The 24,347-nt window shown below is 37.1% G+C and overlaps 3 protein-coding genes across 3 annotated transcripts in view; all 3 read left to right on the top strand.

Moving 5' to 3' along the window:
- The window catches only part of LOC141359632 (uncharacterized), a 13,044-nt gene extending 7,583 nt beyond the window's left edge, over positions 1–5,461 (top strand). The window contains exon 5 of the mRNA XM_073862370.1: positions 5,453–5,461. Within this exon, the coding sequence (XP_073718471.1) occupies positions 5,453–5,461 (9 nt within the window). The remainder of the gene's footprint in view (positions 1–5,452) is intronic.
- Positions 3,912–10,142, top strand: LOC141359459 (uncharacterized). Its single transcript, XM_073861947.1, has 4 exons — positions 3,912–4,516; positions 5,453–5,755; positions 6,124–6,441; positions 7,184–10,142. The coding sequence occupies exons 2-4, from the start codon at positions 5,623–5,625 to the stop codon at positions 7,495–7,497; spliced, it is 765 nt and encodes a 254-aa protein (XP_073718048.1). The 5' UTR covers positions 3,912–4,516; positions 5,453–5,622; the 3' UTR covers positions 7,498–10,142.
- Positions 8,113–24,347, top strand: LOC141359631 (uncharacterized). The gene is made up of 7 exons (XM_073862369.1): positions 8,113–8,217; positions 10,435–10,771; positions 13,839–14,156; positions 15,540–15,845; positions 17,439–17,729; positions 18,606–18,710; positions 24,207–24,347. Exons 1-7 carry the CDS (start codon positions 8,113–8,115, stop codon positions 24,284–24,286), a joined length of 1,542 nt encoding a protein of 513 aa, XP_073718470.1. The 3' UTR covers positions 24,287–24,347.

Here is a 24,347-nt window from a genome sequence, read left to right as displayed (position 1 = left end):
AATAATTGACAGCACAATTGAGTTTCAATTTCAACAAACCACCGTTATGGTGATCAGTGTTGCATTTCATCAGCTCATTTGCATTTTAAAGGGGACACCCAAAAACTGCTAATTTTTGCTCACATCTACAAAGTGCCAATTTTAACATACTATAATAAATTATCTATATGTTATTAAGCAAAATCTTCACATAACTTCACATATGTGCTCTGGGGACACCAAATATTTATTTGACATCTTAAAAAAGTCTTGTGAAATGTCCACTTTAAAGGGATGGTTCACCCCAAAATAAAAATTCCCTCATTATTTACTAACTCTAATGTTGTTACAAACCTGTATAAATTTCTTTGTTCTGATGAACACAAAGGAAGATATTTTGAAGATTTTTTGTAACCAAACCAATCATAAGCCATAGTATTCTTTTTCCTACTTTGAATGTTAAGATTACCGATGACAGAATTTTAAATTTTGGGTGAACCAGGGACGTCGTTAGGCCTATTTTAGGGGGGCTGAAGCTACCCCAAAATGTTCCTAAGCCCCCCTAAATGACAGGGCTCTCAAGTGTCACGCATTGAGCGTGACAGTCACTCATTTCGGTCTTTTGTCACGCACTCCCGCCACACATTGTATTTCTCACGCAGAAAGACTATTTATAATATATTTAATATATGCCGCAGCGCACAAAAGTTATCTGGTCGCGCCGCTCTCACTATGGAAACCGGCAGGAATCAAGCGCGTATCCCCTAGAGCCTGCCACTTATCAGCCAATCCAAAAAAAAGAAATAGGCTACACAATAGCCAATCAGAAAATAGCACTATTGTATCTGGGTAAGATTTAACGCAACAACCAATGAAAGGCGGCATGCTGCGTCAAGTTTCGTCTCCTCCCCTGATCTGAGTCAGCAGCATGGATTTAGCGCGTTTATCAATCCGCAGGGGGCCGAGCAGAGCGAACATCAGTAGTACAAGGTGTGTGCAGGGCGGACTGGCCATGTTGACCTGGCGGCTGTTCTGACCCGCCGTGCAGTCATCTCAGGTTGACATGTGAAAGAGAGAAAGAGACAGACGCAGCGAGATGCTGCAAAATCAATCACAGAAATATTCTCCAGGAAGGGAGCAGGTCAGTCACCAGTAAAAGCACACATCTATATATTGCTTATTAACGTAACAGGTTTTAAAGTCATGTGCTGGCGTGATGCATTGCATTATGTACAGTTGTTGTACTGAACGCATCAGGCAGATCATTTCATGCAGCGAAACACCAGGTGATTGTGAAGTGTATCCTTTTATAAAACTAGTTTTTTTTTGTGGAAAAACTGGATCAAACGTGCAAATTGAGCTTTTAATGGGCATTTCACCTTATATTTGCAGTAAAATAACTTTTTTAAAATCTAATAATATAATTAAATTATAGCTTATTAAATATGTTTGTTTCATTTCATTTAAAATATTAATATTTTAACATTTGAACTCCTTCCTTTTAAAAAGTGTAAGGCACCTGTGTATTTGTCTTTGGTATGGTAGTATAATGTGTATTCCTAGTAAGTTTTTGAGGGTTCAACATGGTATTTTTAATATTAGCTTGGCTTGGTTTACCTATCTTAACATTTTAAACAATACTAAAACGTATCAACAAGTAAAGTAAAATAAAACAACAAGTAAAAGAAAAACGTTTTGATTAAACTATATCAGAAAGTAGTAAGTACCCATCCAGATAGTTTTATCCATTGTGGTAGCCCTTGCTTATAAAAAGGTTGGAGACCCCTGACCTACAGTATAGACATAGGGGCTGTTTCCCAAACAGGGCTTAAGTCTTGTTCAAGACTAAAATGCCTGTTTGAGTTTTAGTTCTTAACTAAAAGTAGCTTGCACTAACATATCTTAAAATACATCAGTCACGTTGTTTTGTCTCAAGATGCACACCTGTACTATTTTTGTGCTTGTAAAAACTACATAAACATCCTAATATAACTAAGGCCTTGTCCTGGCTTAATCTAAACCCTGTCCTGAAAACCAAATCATACTGCATCTTGACAACTCAGTATTAAGGTAGATCACTTGTTGGTCATTCCCCTTTTCTAAATTTTAGATCTGTATAATTTCCAGATTAACACAGTGGCTATCAACTAATAATATTAACCTATAAGATTAGCAAATCCGGTTTATGTTTACATTTATGTGAACACACACATTTATCTTATTTTCTGGTTAAAAGTTTATTTTGTCAAAAAAATCCTTGGCTAAGGTTTCTATGTGAGCATAGAAATGCAAACAGTAAAATGATGTGTTTGTACTGGAAATGTGTACGTGTATTTACACAGTGAATAATGAATCAGGAAGTCTTCATTGTAAAAAAATCTCCATTCCCAAATGAAAATTAGTCCCATTTATGACACACAGGGAATACAATGGAATAGTGGATTGCAATAAGGTTAGTAGTATACAACCTAATAGTTAAATAATATTTGGGGTGGTGGGGGGGGGTGTTTGGAGGGGTGTCACTCTTGCCTGTCTTCAAAACTTGAGAGCCCTGGTCAATAGCTTACCTGGTAAAGTATGCAGTGATGCCAATTTTTTTCTATTTCTTGTACTGCTTTTTCTCATTTGTTTAACTTACCAACTTTTTAGCTGTCTGACCTCTGTTTATGGACATTTTGGGTGTTTCATGTGACCAATTTGCAGATAGCATTTAAGTCATTGCTTATAGAATAACTAATCAGGAGCAAAGTCTGGCCTAAATTCCCCCATGCAGCTTTGATGTGTCTAAAAGCTAACAGTAACTTTTATTTAACAGAGTAGAAATGGAAGAGGAGGATATGTCTGTCATGTTTTACTTGTTAACATCTTGGTTTCTTGACTGGTTGTTGACATAATTGTAGCTCAGATGTGAGTGTAAAAATTTTGCAAACACAAGTTACAAATACTCTGTGGGCTGAGTCCCCCCTGTCTTCCAATCCTAGTGACGTCCCTGGGGTGAACTATCCCTTAAAACCATAAACAATGTCTTTAAGCGTGAGTACTGCGGCAAAAATAGCCCCGTGACCAAAACCCAAAAGGGTACTGATGCGCCACTGCTGTGATGTGAGCATGTGCTACTTTCATGTGCAGTATGAATGCTCTAAGGCTATGTTTACATTAATGCGTTTATCTTTTAAAACGCGTTACTTTTGCTATGTTTACGCCTTTCATCTACACTACATCACCGTTTTCGACCCTCATAAACGGATTCGTTTGCAAACGCTGAAGACCCTGTTTTAGTTTGAGAACTCAGACGTTGCTCTGAGTGTAAATGAACGTAGACGGAGTCTTATGTAAACGAACAGCTGATGTTAACGTGACAGCGCATCATTTTCAAAGTAAAAATTATTTTATTGATGTAAATGTTGGTTTGCAATGGAGGTTTTGCCAAAAATAGTAAACATCTACCAACCAGCTATTATAAGCGCTATATCGGATTGTTTTAACATGTATCCTTATAGATAATGTCTGTTTTATATTAATGTTTGAGTATTGTTGTAATGTGTTTATGTTTTGTTTAAATTTAGTTAGCTTACGAAAGATAGACTGTAATTTTAAACGCCAAATAGGGCGTTGTAAAGGCCAATATGAAGGGAGAATTGTAATGGGTCAGACATTATTTTCCAATTTAATGTAAGTTTTGTTTGCTACTTTAAAATTAATTTCGTTTCAGATAATTTGTCTCTTAATTTTAATCGATGTTTTGTTGATAAGTTTTGTGAATATAAATTAATAAAAACAATAAACTCATCGTCATTAATATATAATGCTCGTTTAGGCGTTGCGCTTTTAGCTATTTCTGTGTTGCTAGCGGAGGACGTGCACGGACCTCGCACACTTTTAAAAATGAATGCAATAAGCATAGTAACCTCTTACTATGTTTGATTGAAGTTTGCATTTTCTGAAATTTATTTTTGCTTCAAGTTCGCTACTGTTTAGTACTGTTCACTTGAATGCTTTCTTTTTAAATCATAAAGATCGTTCTGTTTAGTTATAAAATCAAAATTAACCTATTAATCATATTAATATGTTGTAGGGGGGAGCTAGAACAGTATAAGACTTTCCCAAACACATTTTTATAGGTTCAAAAATAGTGTCTGTAATAGTTGCCAGCAAAGGACCCAGGTATGACTTTTTGTCAATATCGCACACCCCTAGGCTGCATAAACGCGCAAAGGTAAGCTTTTATTAGAGTAATAAGTTATTTTACACTTTAATGCGCATGCCCAGTTACATGATTGGGCATGTTTCATGCATTTATGGTGGTGTATAGTGTGGATGAAGATTCTTTTTAAAATGCCAGTATAAACGAGGATCGTTTTCATTTTAAAATGCCATTAACAGATTCAGTTACAATATTGATGGTGTGTTTTTATTATTACAGAGCGAGGTCTGTCTCCAGGTGCTATAGTAGGAATATGTGTTTTCTTGCTCTTGCTTATTGCTGCTGTTCCTGTTGCTGGTTTGATTTACTATCGCCGCAAGATCTTGGAATTGGGTAAGAATTTTCTACAGCTGAGGGAATATAATGATCTTTATTTTTTGAGTGTGCGGATTTTACCCTCCCTTTATTCTTAAGGTGGATGTCAGATTTAACAAAGTAGGGGAAGTCCTTTTTCAGAATCAAGGGGGTCAGGTGAGACCCATTGCCTACACAAGCCATGGCCTGAGACCCAAAGAACGTAATATGATGAACTGTAGTTCCATGAAATTAGCATTTTTGGCACTGAAATGGGTAATGGCAAAGAAGTTTAGGGAATATTTGTTAGGCCAGAAATGTGTAATGTTTACAGATGACAACTCTCTCAGCCATTGGTCTTCAACTAAGTTGGGGATCATTAAACAATGCTGGGCAACACAGTTCCCACTCAAGACTAGCGAGCGGAAACTGTAGTGTAATTGCTGGTGAATTAGGTTTTTTTTAAGTTTGGGGTTCCAGTGAGAATTCATTCTGACCAGCGCTCTAACTTTGAGTCCTTGTCCAACAACTTTGTATGCCCTATGGGGTAGAGAAATCTTACACTACACAGTGCCACCTAGGGATGCACAGAAATGAAAATTCTTGGCCGAAACCGAAAACCCAAAATGAGGAAACCAAGGCCGAAACCGAAACACCGAAATAAATTATTATGCCAATTATTAGTACAAATGCATTTTTGGCTGTCACTGTGTACTAACTTTACTAGGGGTCGTTTGTTATTTGTTTTATTTGCTGTGTTAAATAGTTTAATTCTATAGATTAATATTTCACTGAAAAAATAAATTTATTAATTTTATTTATATACTGATAAAGAATCTGAAAGATTGAGTTAATAAACAGAAATTCATTTATGAGAATATGAGCTAATGTTTATAATCTGTAAATAAAACACTTATTAGATAAAAATAAGTGTGAAATATTTAATTTCTTTGATTTTGTTTTCTGCTGTTACAGGTGAAATAGAACGCCTGCAAGTAGATGAGAGACGATCTGTCTATCTGAAGACTGAAGTTACCGACATAGAGAGAGATGATCTGATAGAGTGGAGATTTGGAGAAACTCTCATAGCTGAAATCAATCCTGCCCGCAATATCTTCAGTACATATGATGATCTATTCAGAGATATGCTGATGCTTAATCATCAGACAGGGGATCTCGTCATACATGGCATCAAACCGGAACACCAAGGAGATTATAAACTGAAGATCATCAGAGATGGAAAAACCTCATACAAGAGATTCAGAGTTCATGTCACAGGTGAGTAACTCAAATGTTTCAGTGTAATAATGATTTTATGATCACCTGTTTACCGTATACTGTAGATGTAAGAGGGATATATGACTAGTAACTTACACTGGAGATTTTTTATTTTCTGTTTAAACCTGAAAATGTACATCATTTTGAGTTAGTAACACCAATGTTAAACAACTAATATTTTAATATAAGTTTGCCCATTAGATGTTTTTACATTTTCAGGACAGTCATAAATTCGACAAATTGATTTATGCTGGTGTTTAGATATAAATAAATACTGAGAGACTCTGAAAGATAAATAAGAGTATAGATGAAAATCACCTGAATTGATTTCATTTCTGTTATTCTGTTTCTGTCTGCTGCTGTAAAAGGTGAAAGAGAAATACTGGAAGTGTTTGAGGGAGAATCTGCTGATCTGGAGACTGAAGTTAAAGACATACATAGAGTTGATCTGATAGAGTGGAGATTTGAAGAAAAAAAACCTCTTATAGCTGAAATCAATCCTGCAAACAAGATCTTCAGTACATATGATGGTGATGATGATCTATTCAGAGATAAACTGAAGCTGAATCCTCAGACTGGAGATCTCATCATCAGTGACATCAGAATGAAACATCGTGGAGATTATAAACTGAAACTCATTAGAGATGGACAAACATCATATAAAAAATTCAGACTGGTTGTCAGAGGTGAGTAAACACGTGAGTCATACGCTCGTCTTTGACTGGTCACACACACAAGGAAAAACGCGCTGTTTTTAAACAGTTTCTGTGTGTCTCGATAAGTTCCCTAGCTTGTGAATCAGTCTGTGAATCCCAATCGGAAATAATTATCTCTATGCCCGTCGAAGATCAGCGCTCTTGGATGTAAACTGAAGTGCAATAATGTAACATTGTGTGGACTAAAAGTGGATTAACATACACTTGGAATAAATTAAACAATAATTTTCTCTGGAGCGATCTTTCTACGCTCTCGTTTCCAATAAAAAGGAGACGAAGTTATATGATGGTTGGTAAATAGGAACAGAGTTTATTGAACAAACTAACCAGCATGAATTCAACATACACTGTTATACCAAAACTGCTTAATAGCAACATCCCATAAACCTTGAGCTTCCATAAACATTCTCTTTATTTATCTATGTTAACACAGACAAGACATCTCATGAAACTTTACAAATATGAGATTGAATAACAATGAAATGAATAAGACATATAAAATAGGAGTTTCATATATTCATCATCTAGATGTTATAGTTGTGTTTATATTTATATACTGATAGAGAATCTGAAAGATTAAGTTAATAAACAGAAATTCATTTATGAGAATATGAGCTGATGTTTATAATCAGTAAATAAGACACTTAATAGATGAAAATCACTTGAATTGATTTCATTTCAGTGCTTCTGTTTCTGTCGGCTGCTGTTACAGGTAATTTAGAAGTATTGCGAGTGAATGAGGGAGAATCTGTTCTTTTGAAGATTCATCTTACTGACATACAGAGAGATGATGTGATAGAGTGGAGATTTGAAGAAACTCTCATAGCTGAAATCAATCCTGCAAACAATATCTTCAGGACACATGATAAAGGTCTATTCAGAGATCAACTGAATCTGAATCATCAGACTGGAGATCTCAAAATCAATGATGTCAGTTGGGAACACACTGGATTTTATATACTGAAGATCATCAGAGGTGAAAAAACCTCATACAAGACAATATCTATGTCGGTTACAAGTGAGTAACTCAAATCTATCAATAATAATTTTATGATCATCTGTACTCTGTTGACAGTATACTGTAGATGTAAGAGTGATTTATGACTATTAACTTACAGTGGAGATTTTCACACTGTGTTTAACTCTAACTTATCATCTGTTTAAACCTGAAAAAAATTAACTGCAGCTAAAGCCACTCTTCACACTTGTCATATTTAAAGTGTTAACTGTGACAACACATGTGAACTCTGTACATAACTGTTGATATTTGTTTGGTTTTATAATAACATTGACTTGATCATACTTGACAAATTGTTATGGAAACCCACAGACCAGGTAGAGACAGATGTTATGTATATAAAACAAGTTAAAACCCCTTCAAGTCAACCAGATATTTGAGGAGACCACCTCGACGTCTAGAGTCCAGGATCTCCCAAACGATATAGATTCCATCTTTCTCCTCCAGAGGGGGACTTCTTCTTCACCAGGTTCTGTTGAGAGAGACAGGTGAGTAATACAGTTTAACTCGTGACATGTAGAAGACAGTGTGAATCCATTAGTGTTGTGGGAGTTGCAGTTAAAAGGTTTCCGGATTGATCTCCTTGAGGATTTTGAAGATGTATCTATTATTCCGCTTTTTTCATGGAAGCAGAGGCAAAGTTCTTCATGGACAGCCACACCATCTGTCCCAGCACGATGAGCATCCGCAGTTTGTTGTTGTCGCCTCACAGCCCCCTGCAGATGGTGGTAAGCTGATCCCCTGCCCCTCTCAATTTCTTGGAGCCATTGATGCACTAAGGGGACTTCCGACAGCTCCTAAGTCCAAGGGAAAAGAGGTAGTTGATACCCAAGCAGGCACTGAAACTGAGTGAGACCAGGCGTATGCTGATGGAGGGAGTTCTGTGCGTACTTGGTCCAGGGGAAAATTGGCTCCAGGAGTTCTGGTAGCTATGGCAGAAGGTTCAAAGGAATTAACCAACCTCTTGTATCTTGAGTTCTGTTTGTCCATTGGTTTTTGTGGATGATAGCCAGAGGAAAGACTTAGGATCACAACTACGAGCTTCATAAAGGATTTCCAGACTTGTTATATAAACTGAGGACCACTTCAGTCGATGGGACAAAGGAAAAAAGTATCAGGGAGGATACTTTCAGAAGTGGTCATTTCCTCTTTAGAGGCATACAAACAAGAAAGAGCATCAGCTTTGCTGTTTTTATTTTCTGGAAGGTAGGTTATGGTGGAAGTTGAACCTGGTGAAGTTTCACTTCATGTAAGTATTGCAGATTTTTGTGGTCTAAGTATTCTGAAAGGATGCCTTACACCTTCTAGCCCATGTCTCTATTTTTCTAAAGCTAGTTTTATGGCAAGTAACTTACGGTTTACAATGTCATAATTCACTTCCACCAAACTGAATTTATAGGAATAGAAGGCACATGGATAAAGTAGCAGTGGATTCCCCTGCTGCTGCAAAAGGACGGCTCCAACCCCTGTCAATGAAGCATCCACTTCTATAGCAAATGGTTTCATTGTATCTGAATGGACAAGGATAAAAGCAGAGGTAAACACAGTCTTGAGGGTTTGAAAGGCTTGGTTGGCTTCAGGGTTTCATGTTAGAGTTTTGGGTTCACCTCGGAGTAAGGTGGTTAATGGTTTGGACTATTGAGCTGTATTAGTGAATTAAGTGGCGATAGAAATTGGCAAATCCCAGGAATCTTTGAAGGTCTTTGATGATGGGTGTTGGCCAGGATATGATGGTTTCCACCTTCCTCTTTACCATACTTACACCTTCTGGAGGAAAATTATAGCTCATGAATTGGATGGATGCTTGGTGAAACTCTATTTTACTGCTTTAAGGTACAGCTGATGTTGTTATAGGTGTTGAATGACTTCTCCCACATGGCAATGATGTTCTGTTGGATTTGTGGAATAGATTAGAATGTCATCAATATATATTAATACAAATATTGGAAGATGTATCTTTATTAATTAGTACGGCATGATCAAATATTCAAAATGGCCGGTATGGGTCACAGAAGCAGTCTTCCATTCATCTCCACTTCTTGGGGAATCAAAGTTTGGATGTATCATTGAGTGCTTTTTCGATATACTTCTCCATGGCCTCCTGTGGTTAGTGGATATATATTACCCGGCAGGAAAACCATTGCACAGTCCCATGAGGTGGTAACTGGGAAAGGGTCACTTGGGACAGAAGGCATTTTGTAAGACTAAATACTCCTTAGGAATAGAGACTGGAACATCTACCTTCAAGCTTTCAATAGATGTAGAACACATAGGCAAAGGCATGAGATAGTGATGACGATATAGAGGTAACTGTGGGAAACAGGGAGGGAAACCGTAATCCCTCCATATTCATTCTTCACGGGTGTGAGCTGCAGATGGTGTAACATTAACAACGATGACTTCTGCTGTTGAGTTTTCCAAAAACAGGAACTTGATGTTTTCTTGATGATGTACCCTCACTGTCAGAACGATGTTCACAGTACATTTATGGATGGATGAACTGTTGAGGAGTTTTCCAGTTATTGACTGTATTTGAGGCTTTGGGTGGATCCATTCCTTACAGATTTGAAGGTTTGAGCAGAGTTTTGAGAAAATTAAGTTGAGACAATAAAAGCGATCTTTATACAGTCTGTGGAGAAATAGGGTGCCTTTCAAATATCTTGTTGGGGGAGAGTGCCCTGTGAACCTGGTGAATCTGTAAAACAACTACATCACTAATATTTTATATTAGAGAGTCTAACAGAGTGACTAAATATTTAGTGAGTTAGTTACACTAATATTGAACAACGGAAGTCATTTACCAAATTGATGAATTCTTACTGTTAGGAGATTTATGAAATTCATCACCTAGATGTTATACTTGTGTTTAGATTTATATACTTGTATAGAATCTGAAAGATTGAGCTAATAAACAGAAAATCACCTGAATTGATTTCATTTCTGTGTTTCTGTCTGCTGCTGTTACAAATGAAATAAAAATACTGGAAGTGGATGAGGGGAAATCTGTCAATCTGGAAACCGAAGTTACTGACATACAGAGAGATCTGATACAGTGGAGATTTGGACGTAAAGAAACTCTGATAGCTGATATCAATCCTGCCTGCAGTATCTTCAGTACATATGATGGTGATGATGGTCTGTTCAGAGATAAAATAGAGGTAAATCCTCAGAATGGAAATCTGACCATCAATGACATCAGATGGGAACACACTGGAGTTTATAAACTGAAGATCATCAGAGGTGAAAAAGCCTCATACAGGAGATTCAGTGTGTTTGTCAGATGTGAGTAACTCAAATCTTTCTGTGTCATAATGATTTTTTTAACATCTGTACTCTGTTGATAGTATACTGACTCATTTTAGGTTAAGGGCCAGATATTAAATAATGTCACCATGTGAGGGCCAGATCATTATTTTAAGTTTTAGTGTGCTGATAATCTTGCTAAAGGGGTCATATAATGATATTTTTTTTAAAGATGTAATATAACTATTTGATGTCCCCATAGTACATATGTGAAGTTTTAGCCCAAAATTGCCACCTTGTAGCCCTGAGCAAAAGTGTACAGTGTTGGGTGTTTCCTATAAAATGCAAATGAGCTAATGAAATGAAAACACTGATGATGATGGTGGTTTGTTGCAATTGAAACTCAATTATGCTGTTAATTCTTTTTTTACTCTTATTTATTTATTTATTTATTTATTTATCTCTGCACTGAATGGCAGTGCTGTGGTTGGATAGTGCAGAGGAAGGAGTGGTATTATTGTTACCTACCTCACAAAGCAGAAGAAATCTGAAAGATCAAAATTGTCACATGCTTGCACAGAATGGCTTACCAAAACAAAATTACTGGGTTGTTCTTTTTCACGTTTTCTAGGTTGATAGAATTACTGGGCACCTAATTATAGCACTTAAACATGGAAAAAGTCAGATTAATTAGCAAGAAAACGTCTCTGTTACGGATGTAACCTCTCATTGCCTGAAGGAAGGGAACGGAGACGTTTCTTATCCCACGATAGTGAACCAGCTAACTAGGAATCGATCTGACTGAGCGGAGCTAGGAACGCTGCGGAAGCCATGATATGAACAACCGATGGGTTGGTATAAATAGACTGTAAAAAGACATACAGGGGAGACACAGAGCGGGCTCTGCTGAGGAAAAACGTGGGCCAGGAGGATTAACCCCCACGGAAAATACTCACAAAGAAACCCTGGGTAGGGGACACAATGTGGAGGCCCAAGCCAAACACACAGAATCACAGAGAATACAGCTAGTGAGAGGCTGACAGATTTCAAGGCAGTGGAGGGAGGTCAATTGGCCGCTTTTTGACCATACGGCCTTTCATACTGGTACTACGGTGGAGCTCCAAATGGGGGCTGCAAAGCCGACACACGAGAAGTCTGTAATCTAGTGAATGTGTTAGGTGTCGCCCAACCAGCAGCTCTGCGAATATCTGTTAGCAAGGAACCACGAGTGAGTGCCCAAGATGAGGCAACACTCCTGGTAGAGTGCGCTCTCAAATTAAAGGGGCAAGGGGTGCCCTGCAGATTATAAGCAAGAGCGATAGTGGCTACTATCCAATGAGAAATCCTCTGCTTGGTGACAGCTTTCCCTCTCTGCTGACCACCGTAAAAAAAACAAAGAGCTGGTCTGAGGTCCTAAAGCTTTGCGTCTGGTCCATGTAGAGGCGCAGTGCACGTACGGGACATAACAAAGCCATGGTTGGGTCTGCCGCCTCTGGCAGCAGTGCTTGCAAGTTCACCACCTGATCTCTGAAAGTAGTGGTGGGAACCTTGGGCATGTAGCCTGGCTTGGGTCTTAGCTTTACACTAGAGACAGCAGGTCCAAACTGAAGGCATGAATCGCCAACCGAAAATGCGTAGAGGTCCCCTACCCTCTTAATGTAGGCCAATGCAAGTAGGGTCAGTTTTAATAGAGAGAAATCCACAGCTCGCGGCAGTTGATGTGTCAATGCAGCTGGGGTGCTGTCCACACTGTATGTGGCCCCCACCCTGTGTTGGAGGCATCCGTGTGTACCTGTCTCAAGGGCACAACAGCCCAAAAAAATGTTGAGTCTATCCATGGAGCGAAAGTGAGACGACACGCAGGTAACGGCACTAACGTTGTACCCGTGGTAGGCAGCCAAGCGAAACAAAGGTGATCCCCGATGTGTGCGCCGTGGCAACAGGATCATCTGCGATGTGTGGTGTAACCCTGACCTGAGTCCGCTGATGGGTGGCAGGGTTGTTGGGACTCTGAAATGAAGTACCCAGACTCCTGGAATCACCTGCTGGTGACAGAGGAAGAGGAGGGTGAGTGGGAATGGGCCCACTTAAGACTCTCACGTTCTTTTGGAGACCTGGAGAAAAAAGGGGGAATGCAAGGGGGTTTGTGGGTGCTGGCTGAAAAGCCGTAGGAACAGAAACTAAGTGACCTTTTTAGAGTGATCCCCTGCATCTCCAGCTTGCCCGTCTCAGGGTCGCTAGGACTTTAGTTTACCTTCACGGGTGGCAGGCTGAGAGGGCAGGCTGGCTACGGCGGGTTCCTCAGCGCTGCCTGGAGGAACAATAGTAGCCATAGCGTAGATGGACCAGAAGGTGTGTGACACACTCTATGCTGAAAAGGCCAGTCTGCACGTTCAGGAGACGATTCTTATTGTCCTCCTTCATGTCCGCAAGACACAGCCCGAGATGGCGTTCCTGGACCAATAGAGTGGACATCGCACGACCAACAACCTTGGTGGTGACCTTGGACGCACAAAGTGTCAGATCAGTAGCTGCACGTAGGTCTGAAAAGATAGCTGAGTTATGACCTCCAGCAACGGCATGACGTCCAGTGCAGAGGCCGCTTCCCCGCGAACCCAATACGCAGACACCGTTCAGTGCGGACGACTGCTACTGGTCGGTGAGGGAAGGGCAGGCTTATCTGTCCAGGTGTCCGGGTGGCTGGACGCAGCTGCGTCTCAACCAACCCCTTGAGTGTCGGGACATATCCTTTAGCGGCCCCGTGAATCGAGAGAGGTGAGGGATAAGGGCTGAAAAGGTCTGAGAAGAGAACAGGGTTCTCCATGACCTAGCCTAGGGGAAGAAAGGTATTGGAGATGAGTGTTAAGATGCACAAGCAGCTCCGAGTACCAATCGTGAAGGCAGGACAGTTCGGGTGGGGGAGGTTGAGTGGACTTGTGTTATACTTGTATTAAGAATTATATACTGATAGAGAATCTGAAAAATGGAGTTAATAAACAGAAATTAATTAATGAGAATATGAGCTGTTTATAATCAGTAAATAAGACACTTAATAGATGAAAATCACCTGAATTAATTTAATTTCTGTTTCTGTCTGCTGTTCCAGTTGAAACAGAAACACTGCGAGTGAAAAAGGGAGACTCTGTCGATCTGGAGACTGATCTTACTGAAATACAGAGAGATGATCTGATAGAGTGGAGATTTGGAGTTGAAGAAACACTTATAGCTGAAATCAATCCTGCCAACAATATTTTCAGTACATATGATGGTGATGATGATCTATTCAGAGATAAACTGGAGCTGAATCCTCGGACTGGAGATCTCACCATCAATGACATACTAAAGAAACACACCAGAGTTTATATACTGAAGATCATCAGCGATGGAGAAACATCATATAAGAGATTCAGGGTGGTTGTCAGAGGTAACTTAAATCTTTCACTGTAATATCACTGAAAAAAAAATGCATTAACCGAGAGCTTTGTTCAATACGCTAAATGCTGTGGTTAATCCTCCAGTTTCAGACTGCCTTGTTGCCCCCACACTAACTTGAGGAAATGTTATGTTATGGACAAAATTATTTTATGGACAAAATTTATGTAATTAAATTAGTTTGATGTAATTAAATTAGTTTTAGCATCCTGCCCACAATCCATCATTCCCATATACCTGCTCTGCTGTCTTTTTGTCTATAAAGACAAAGTAGGCAAAATTTCCAGTTTGATAGGGTACACTGACGCAGTTTGGCTTCACCGTTTGTTTGTTTTATGTTAATGCTGGATTTTCAAACCTGCTAATTTTACACTTGTTTTAGTAATGTTGCGGGTCTTTTTCACATTTCTTGGATTATTGCTTTTTCTGGCTGTGTTCTCTGGAGGACTTTGTAGCTAAATCTACCTTAGTCTACCCTGTTGCTGCTGTGGATTTGTTGCGCTCCTGGCCTCACGAAGTATGGCTTTAAGGTACACAGCACACCAGTTGCTTAACCTAAAACAGAACTACAGGTTACAAAAATATTCCTATGATCTAAGTTGTAATGCTGGCCTGCTGAGGCAAAGGCAGTACATACATCGGAGTTCAGGACTGAGTCGGCGTCTGACTTTTTTTAGTCTGCAATCTAGTGCAGTCTTCGAAAATTTATCTTCGTTCGTTCGATTGGAGTTGCCTTGTTCTGAGCATTTCTGGAACATTTAAAGGCTAATTATTTTTCAGTATGTCTCTGTAATGTAAAACTATGTTAGAAATGTTACACATAACGTTATGGATTGTTGAAAATACATTATTGCTCCCAAACTCAGGTGACTTTGGCCTAATGTTGATATCAAGAGACCTTATGAGATTTAGAGGGAAATTTAGTTATGATATATAATGCAACCTTAAATCAGATCCATAACGCTACATCTTTGTCTGAAACATTATCTTTAAAAATTAAGTTCTTCTTAAAAATGGCACTTTCATCCCTGCTCTTTCCTACGGTATATGTTAGAGTGATTTATGACTATAAACTTACAGTGGAGATTTCCATACTGTGTTTAACTCTTTAGATCGTCAATTCTAAGAAACTCTCTGCTACTGAAAGCTCTTAACTACACTTTATTAATATTTGTGAATTTATGTGAGTATAATATATATATATATCATGCATATATGTTTTTTAGATGGTAAGTATATTCTGAAAGACATTCTGAGAGGTTGAGATCATGTGATCATGAGATCAAGTTTATTATGAGAGTCTGGGCTGGTATTTATAATGACGAAAAATACATTTGACAGAATGTGTTTCTGTTCTGTTTCTTTATATGTGCAGATTATGCAGTTGAAGTGAAAAGAGTGAATGAGGGGGAGTCTTGCACTCTGAAGAATGATCTTACTGACAAAGAGAGAGATGATGTGATGGAGTGGAGATTTGAAGGGACTGTCATAGCTCAAACGAATCCTGACAACTGTATCTCAAGGCAATTTAATGGTGATGATAGACTTAAGCTGAATTATCAGAATGGAGATATCAACATCAGTAACATCACAGTGGAACATGATGGAGTTTATACACTGTGGATCATCAGAGGTGGACTACCACAACCTACATACAAGAGTTTCAGAGTATTTGTCAAAGGTGAGTAACTCAAATATTTCAGTGTTATAATGATTTTATCATCTGTACTCTGTTGGCAGTATACTCTAGATGTAAGAGTGATTTATGACTATTAACTTAAAGTGGTTACAGTATTTTTTGCTAATGATAAAGATCAGGATTGTTATGATTCTGAGAAAGTTTTAGCTACAGAATACTTTACACTACACCTTATTAATATGTGTGAATCTTTTGTGAAAGCATTTAATCTATAAATGACAACAAAGAGGTTTCTTTACTGGTGGAACTGCTGTACATGACTTTATCAAGCTGAAGTCATTTTAATTTTGTATTTGTATAATATGTTGTCATTTGTCATCCCATTTACATTTATACTAATTTAACATGTTGTGAATAAGAGTGATTAATGTGCTGTTTTAATCGGCAGAAAACGAAACCATAAATAATATATCCACTTGATGCAACAATACTTCACTATTTGCGCTGCATTTGTTTCTGATGCATTACATGCATCATTTACTTATTTCATTCTTGAAATGAATTCATGATGACTAGCTAAAAAGTGATCTGATCTAAACCAGACTGGGAGACCAACTAAAACTAGCATTAGATAAGAAGATTAATTTCTTACAAACTAGGATTGCCTGAAGGGTTGTGATTTTTTAACCATTAATTGTGCAGCTGTGTGTGACATGTGGGTGAAGCAGTTTTTCACATTTGTGATTTTACATTTTTAATACGTCATTTAGTTTATTTATAAACTACAATTTAACTCCAAGGACTGAATATTTATCAACTCATTTGTCTGTTGAGTGGATTCTGACCTGAGAATAATTGAAGAGTTTCGTTTCAAAACGAGAGAAATCCATTTTTTAACATTTTTGTCAAAACATGTTATCTTATCATGTTATTATTTTGTTTTATGGTACTTAGCTGTATTTTTTAAGTTATGAAGGTTTAAATTAAAAAAACCCAACTGCAGTTCAATTGATGTTAATTTGAATGCACAACCAAAAAACGAGATCTCTGAACAATTAAAAAAATGGTGGTTATCTCGTTTTGCAACGAAACTCTTCAATTCATGTTACAGATTCACTAATCTGAAAAAGTCACAGCTTTTGACTTCAAATACAATGCATGTATATTTCTTTATGTAAATTATATTCTGAAAGACATTCTGAGAGGTTGATATCTTTATTATGACTTAGTTGATACCCAAGTCCAGTTTAATTAAAAGAAAACATAACCAAAAAAATCAACTTGACTCAAACATGAACAAAACAAAGGCATGACAGCATGAAAACAATGTAAACTCACCAAACTAATAGATTTACAGATGAACAACACTTGATGGAGACAATGTGAACATGAGGGGAATATAAATAGACACTGGACCAATCACAACATGAAATATCAGGGAAATAGGGAAACTATTTTTCAAAATAAAAAACCTGAACATGAAACAAGAACTTTAAAATAAAAGACATGATCATGACAAGACAGAACCCCTTATGATGAGGAAAAATACATTTGACAAATATAAAGCAAATGATTGTTCTGTGTTTCTGTTCCATTTCTTTATATGTGCTGCTTGTTCAAATTAAATGGAGTCAGTCTCTGTGTATGAGGGGAAATCTCTTTATCTGAAGACTAAAGTTACCGACGTACAGAGAGCTGAGAAGATAGAATGGAGATTCAGAAAAACTCTCATAGCTGAAATCAATCCTGCCAACAATATCTTCATTACATCTGATGATGATCTATTCAGATATAAACTGAAGCTGAATCATCAGACTGGAGATCTCACCATCAATGACATCAGAGAGAAACATGATGGAGTTTATAAACTGAGGATCATCAAAGGTAGAGAAACCTCAGACAGGAGATTCAGAGTGATTGTCACCGGTGAGTAACTCAAATCTTTCAGTGTAATAATGATTTTATTAAAAACCATTCACAGTATCAATGAACTATGAGTTTCTGTATGCAACATGATCTCACAAAGTTCCGTGGGATAGTCACAGAATTTTTGCTCACTTTTCCGTGGCATTCTCACGGATTGGTTACTCAACAGCTTTTTCCTATTTTCAAACCATTGTCGCTTCGGTTTAGGGTTAGATTTGGTGTTTGCGTTAGTATGTCACTAAGTATTGGTTTATACAATTTTTTCTAATTTATTATTTTATATTTTCTAAACTTTAAACAATTGTCGCCTGGCGTTGGGGTTAGAGTTGGGTTTGGGGAGGGATATCATTTTATGTAAATCTAACACTAAACCAAAGCGACAATGGTAAGAAAATAGGTGAGCAAAAAAACTCTGTGACTATGCCACGGAAATTCGTAAGATCAGGTTGCTGTATGACATTACTTCACACTTTCATTTTAAATCATATAAACAGTACTGTATAATATTTAATTTTTATTTGGTCATGTATTTTTTGTTTCTGTGTTATGGCTATATGACACTGAGATGTTGTTTGAGCTCTTGACCTCTTTTGTTGTTGTAGTTCAGTTATTATACTTTTTAGTGTTATATGACTCACAGCCTTTAGTTTATGAAACATCATCAAACCATTTACTTGATCATATCAGTGAAATTATTACAAGATACATTCTTAATATTGAGAGCTTCTAAGTGAATGAGTGTTATCAGATCATTTTAAAAACTAAACTGCAAAACTACAATCATTGACTGAGATCACCTTCATTTAAAGATGTTTATCGCTGCTGCTTTCTCTCTAAACAACTTTTGATTTGATCTATCATTTCTGTTTCTTACAGGTATCGAAATAGAAGATTCAGTGAGGAAGAGAAGAGAAGATTCAGTGGGGAACAGAGGAAAAGATTCAGTTGAGATAGAGATGGAGCCTTTGTTGCCTAATAGCAGTCAGTAGCAGTGATCTTCCTCTTATGTAACATCATCAACATTACAAACACATCAGCATCACATCTAAGCTGGCTAGCACCAGACCAGTATCATAGAGAATGAGACGTGGTTTGGGAACCACATGCTAATTTTCTCGTATTTGAAGCATGGTTTACAGAATGGCAGATGATAGGTGTGATAATAACCAGTCATTTGTTCAATGTTTTCCCTCTGATTATGATTATTACCAGGGTATGATTTGCTGGGGGGGATTATCCCCCCTCAGGGCTTTATATACCTGCCTCTGATTCTTTTTTTATCCCCATTGGGGACAAAATGTATCCCCCCATGATTAATGGTCATCAAACGGCCATATAAACAGCTTAAAATAAAGATTATTTAATATGAGTGTAAGTAAAAATGTGGCCAGGCAGTTAAATCAGGAATGGAGTATTACTGTCAGCGCTTCCGCTACTGTGACAATAGGTGAAATCCGAGTCATGTCCTTTTTTTAATCCAAGCCCGGATTTTCTAAATGTCGCTAAGCACCAATAGTTTATTTCAGTGCAAAAACAGCCAAATAATAAATGAAAGAGATTCCAAGCAGCATATCATTGTATTTTACTGGAAACTATCGTCGTTAGAATCGATGATAACTCCGAGGATGACAGAAGGAAAGCAAACAAAAAGGTCATATTCTATTTCACCAGCTACAAGAAATATCTTAATACTCTGAATAACTAATTTAAGCAATTTATATATAATATGATGTTTTTCACAAATTACACACTTGATTATTAGTGTGCATCACTGACAATCATAAGTGACCATTGTATCACCGCTATGTTTGGTAGTCGATCTGTAGTTAAGATTGTATACCAGTGGCGAGGCTACATAGAGCCTCAGATTGATGGCTACACCACCCCCCCCCCCCCCTCAGTCAGAAAAGACACAAAATAAAAGTAAAAGTTTCATAATAATCATTTATAAAAATCTCCAATGGTTATCGATTGAAGTGCCTATCAGGTACAGCAAGATGCTACTACTCACCTAAAACTTTCACTGGGACCACACCGGCATACTTTCACACTTCGTTACTGAAAATTCCAGCTAAGACTAGCATAAGCTGGTGAGCTGGTTTTATCTTTGCTGTTCCTCATTGTCCAGACATAACTGAAGATCTTCCTCACATGTGTGTATAATGTTTATCATCCAAATACAAAGTAAATTCTTTAAATCTGATAAAACTCTATGCTTTGTTTGTCATTATTTGAACTGTTCGTCTGTTCATTACCATGTGAACAGCGGGTACTGCCTGTGGGCGTGACCGCATTAGAGATAATGAAGTCAGCCAGAAAAAACTGTACTCTGTTTACTTCAATGCAGATTATATAAACAGGCAATATTTGTTTTCGATAACTAGCTTGTTTAAAAGTAAACATTTCAGGCTTTCTTTGGATATGTGTATCATGTTTGTGTGACGAGTATTCGAGTTTCAATTGATTTTTGTAACGTGTTTTGAGAGAAAGCTGGCAGAGACAGAAATGTCTGAATGCACACCCTGTTTATTTTCTTTATTTGACAAAAACACAAAGATTTGTTGTTATTGTGAATGAACACAAATTAAAGAAGACCCTTCACAGTTTCAAATGATGTATTAATATTATTAATGATGAAGTATTTTAAGTTGATTCTGCTATAATAATAAGAAAACAGGTCAAAATGCGGTGCCTCGTTTTTGGACCCCAGGGAGTTAAACATTAATAAGTCTTTGTTATTATATTTTATTCTGTAAAGACAGTCTCATGCAAATCATTCTGAGAACCAAATCCCCATCAATGTTTCTGTTTTTTCCTTTAAATTTTGGTTGCCAAAACCAAAGGCATGGATGGACATATTCCATATTCTTTGTTCAACTGTAAAATAAATCCAGATTTCTTATCTGTTAAGCAAACTGTGTGTACTGTACTGCACATAATATTTGTTGTTTCATACTTACAACTTTACTGAGTTCATTAAATTGTATGCCTGAATAATATAGCCTTTAGACTTCGTATAATTTCTCTAATTGTTCTCGCGGTACTTTGACGTCACCTGGCTGTCGGTTCTTGCGGCGCCGCACAAAGTCGAACAAGCCTATAAACACATAAAATAGCAAATGGAATAAAATGGCTAAGAAAACATGTAAAACCTATTTAAAACTCAAATATACATAAAACCAACTGCAACTTAAAGGGATACTCCACTTTTTTTAATATGCTAATTTTCCAGCTCCGCTAGAGTTAAACATGTGATTTTTTTACCCTTTTAGAAAACATTCCAAACGGTACCACTTTTAGCATAAAATCCATAGAATCTGATTAGTCTTATAAGCATCGCTCCTAAAAAATATTCAAAGAGTTTCAATATTTTTCGTATTTAAAACTTAACTCTTCTGTAGTTAGATCATGTACTAAGACTGACGGGAAATTAAAAGTTGTGATTTTCTAGGCAGATGTCTAGGAGCTATACTCTCATTCTGGCATAATAATCAAGGACTTTGCTGCTATAACATGACTGCACTCTAAAAAAATAATCCGTAAAAAAACGGATAATGTTCTGGCAGAAAATTACCGGCACCTTTTCCGTTATGTTTACAGAATTTCCCTTTATTCAAAAACTGAACATTCTGTAGATTTACAGAACATTGTCCGTAGATTTACAGAACATTTTCCGTAGTCTTTAGGGACACTTCAGTCCGCCTATAAACGCAACGATGGTGACAATCAACAACAAAGCTTCATGCCGCAATGCATGCTGGGTACCAGGATTGCAGAAAACTCTTTCTTAACATTTACTCTCACCATTGTTGAGATTTGTATCCAAAGTATTGATGTCTCTCTGAAGCAAAAACAACAGCTGACACATTTGCAGCGATCTTATTAAATTTAGTGTGTTTTAGATCAGCGTAGAGTGTCACTTTTATACATTTCAGTTCTTTATTCTTATTTTATCATTTCATATTTAAATGTTAGGCAGTAAAACATAAAAACAACCAAGCTTAAACAACATCATAGACAATTCTCCTTCCTCAAGCAACAAACAAGTTGCAATTGCTACAAGCAAAAACACTGTTGTAATGCCAAAAGAGCAAAGACAGTTCTGTGAAGGTCAAGGGACAAAAGCCTAACTAAAGGGAACACTAATCACCATAGTGGTGACTTCAAATGAATCTTAAAAAACCACAAACTGTAGATTTAATGTGATAAATGTTGTGGTAAATGTCCATTTGACTTACACGTCACGTCAGAAAGAAGATTTGTCTACTAAATCACATGTGTGGATGCTGGAATAGTTGAGCATTTGTATCTTGTTCTGGCAGCATTTGTTTAGAAGTTAAACATCATCCATGTTAGAAAATAACTCTGCAAGCAAGTTGTAATTTTAGGTTTCAAACAGAGATGGTGATAGAGAGGCAAAAGTGAAAGATTGTAGCAGGGGTTATTGTACCCATAATGCAACATGTTATTAAAAAAAACGGATAAATGCCTGTAAAACATAAATACGGAAAATTCCTTCATATTTACACAGTACTTTGTCCGTTTTTTTACGGATTTTTTTTAGAGTGTGCAGCCAGCCAAAGGTTCTTAACAGTTAAACTGTTTGTTTGTTTATTTAATACTTTGGTGCATGTGTTACATGCAGTATACATTTGAAAATAAGGTGCCGCAAGTTGTGTTGTGTTTTTTTTTTTTGCTTTAAAGGTAAATATTACAAAACGCTAATAAAAATATTTTTGTCACATTTGGCAATTAGCCTACTTCAGCATTAGCATTACTCTAATCTTATTCAAATGCAATCATGTTTAATGTCTGCCCAGCTAACAGAAAAAAGTTCTAAGAACGTTCCCTGAAAGTTTTTAACGTTCCCAAAAACGTTCTGCCAACGTTAAAAGTGTCCAGTTTTCTTGACGTTCTAAGAACGTTTTTGTGTTGTCTCAACGTTAGAGGAATGTTACATTTTACCATTTTTAAACGTTATGACAATGTCATGTTTTAATGTTCACACAATGTTTAAAACAACAACTGTTTATTATATTGACTTCTTTGATTGTTATGTAAATGATAGAGAAACATTGCATTTTATTATATTTATTTTTTATATTTATATTATTTTATTATATTTATTATATATTATATATTTATTATATATTATATATCTATTATATGTAAGTTTAGATGTTGATGTTTTGTTTCATTTTAAGTCACCATTATTGTGATTAGTGTTCGTTTTAGTTGGGCTCTTGAGCCTTGTCTTTTGCTTGCTAGTTTTTTCCCTGGTTGTGTTAACTTCTTGTTAATACAAAACATTTGTTGTGAACATGTTAAGTTAGTAGTGTCATTCTGTGGTGTGGTGGTTGGTACATAATGGTAAAAAATCATTCCTAATTAATTTACTAATCAAAAGTTTATTTTCTGTCAATAATGTAAATGAGATCCAGCACTTTCACAGCAGTTTGTCATTAAAGAGTTTTAGAAACTTTGGACAAAAAACATCCGCTGTATAACTGGGACGCACAAACATCAAGAACCAGACCACGAATCTCAACCATGGCGACAACCAAATGAAAAACTTCATGCTGCAATGCATGCTGGGTATTAACAAATTACAAACCTCATTCAGGACTCCCAGCATGCACTGCAGCATGGATAAATAAGGATTCTTTTTCCCAATTTTCTTTGTCACCATGGTTGGGATTCGTGGTCTGGTTCTTGATGTTTGTGCGTCCCAATTGTGCAGCGGATGTTTTTTGTCCAGGGTTTCTTGGGCTCCTTGATGGCGGGCTGCTGTGAAAGTGCTGGATCTCGTTTGCATTGTTGACAGAAAATAAACTTTTGATTGGTTCATTGATTGGGAATGTTTTTTTGCCATTGTGTGCCAGCCACCACACCGCAGAACTACACTACTAATTTGGCATGTTCATAACGAGTGTGGTGTACTGGCGGGAAGTTGACACAACCAGGGAAAAACTAGCAAGCCAAAGACAAGGCTCAAGAGCCCAACTAAAACGAACACTAATCACAATAATGGTGACTTAAAATGAAACAAAACATCAACATCTAAACTTACATGTGGTGGATATATAGTATATAATAAATATAATAAAATAATATAAATATAAAAAATAAATATAATAAAATGCAATGTTTCTCTATCATTTACATAACAATCAAAGAAGTCAATATAATAAACAGTTGTTGTTTTAAACATTGTGTGACTGTGAACATTAAAACATGACATTGTCATAACGTTTAAAAATGGTAAAATGTAACATTCCTCTAACGTTGAGACAACACAAAAACGTTCTTGGAACGTCAAGAAAACTGGACACTTTTAACGTTGGCAGAACGTTTTTGGGAACGTTAAAAACTTTCAGGGAACGTTCTTAGAACTTTTTTCTGTTAGCTGGGTGTTATTCTGGATATTAATCTGAACTAATGTTTGGTCTAAGCATTTGTGTAATTTTTTTTCACAAGCTCTGAGAAAATCTGCGGGCTGGATGCAGGTTGCGGGAGTGGGCGGTCATGGTCAGAAATTCAGCGGGTGCGGGTTTTAGAAAAGTCCTGTGCAGGGCCCTACAGCACACTGCTTACTAAAGTGTCAATGAGGCCACACCC

This window comes from Misgurnus anguillicaudatus, chromosome 23, assembly GCF_027580225.2.
Source record: "Misgurnus anguillicaudatus chromosome 23, ASM2758022v2, whole genome shotgun sequence".
In the NCBI taxonomy this organism is placed as follows: Eukaryota; Metazoa; Chordata; class Actinopteri; order Cypriniformes; family Cobitidae; genus Misgurnus; species Misgurnus anguillicaudatus.
Note: the sequence above shows the minus strand (reverse complement) of the source record. Positions and strands in the feature narration are given on the sequence as shown.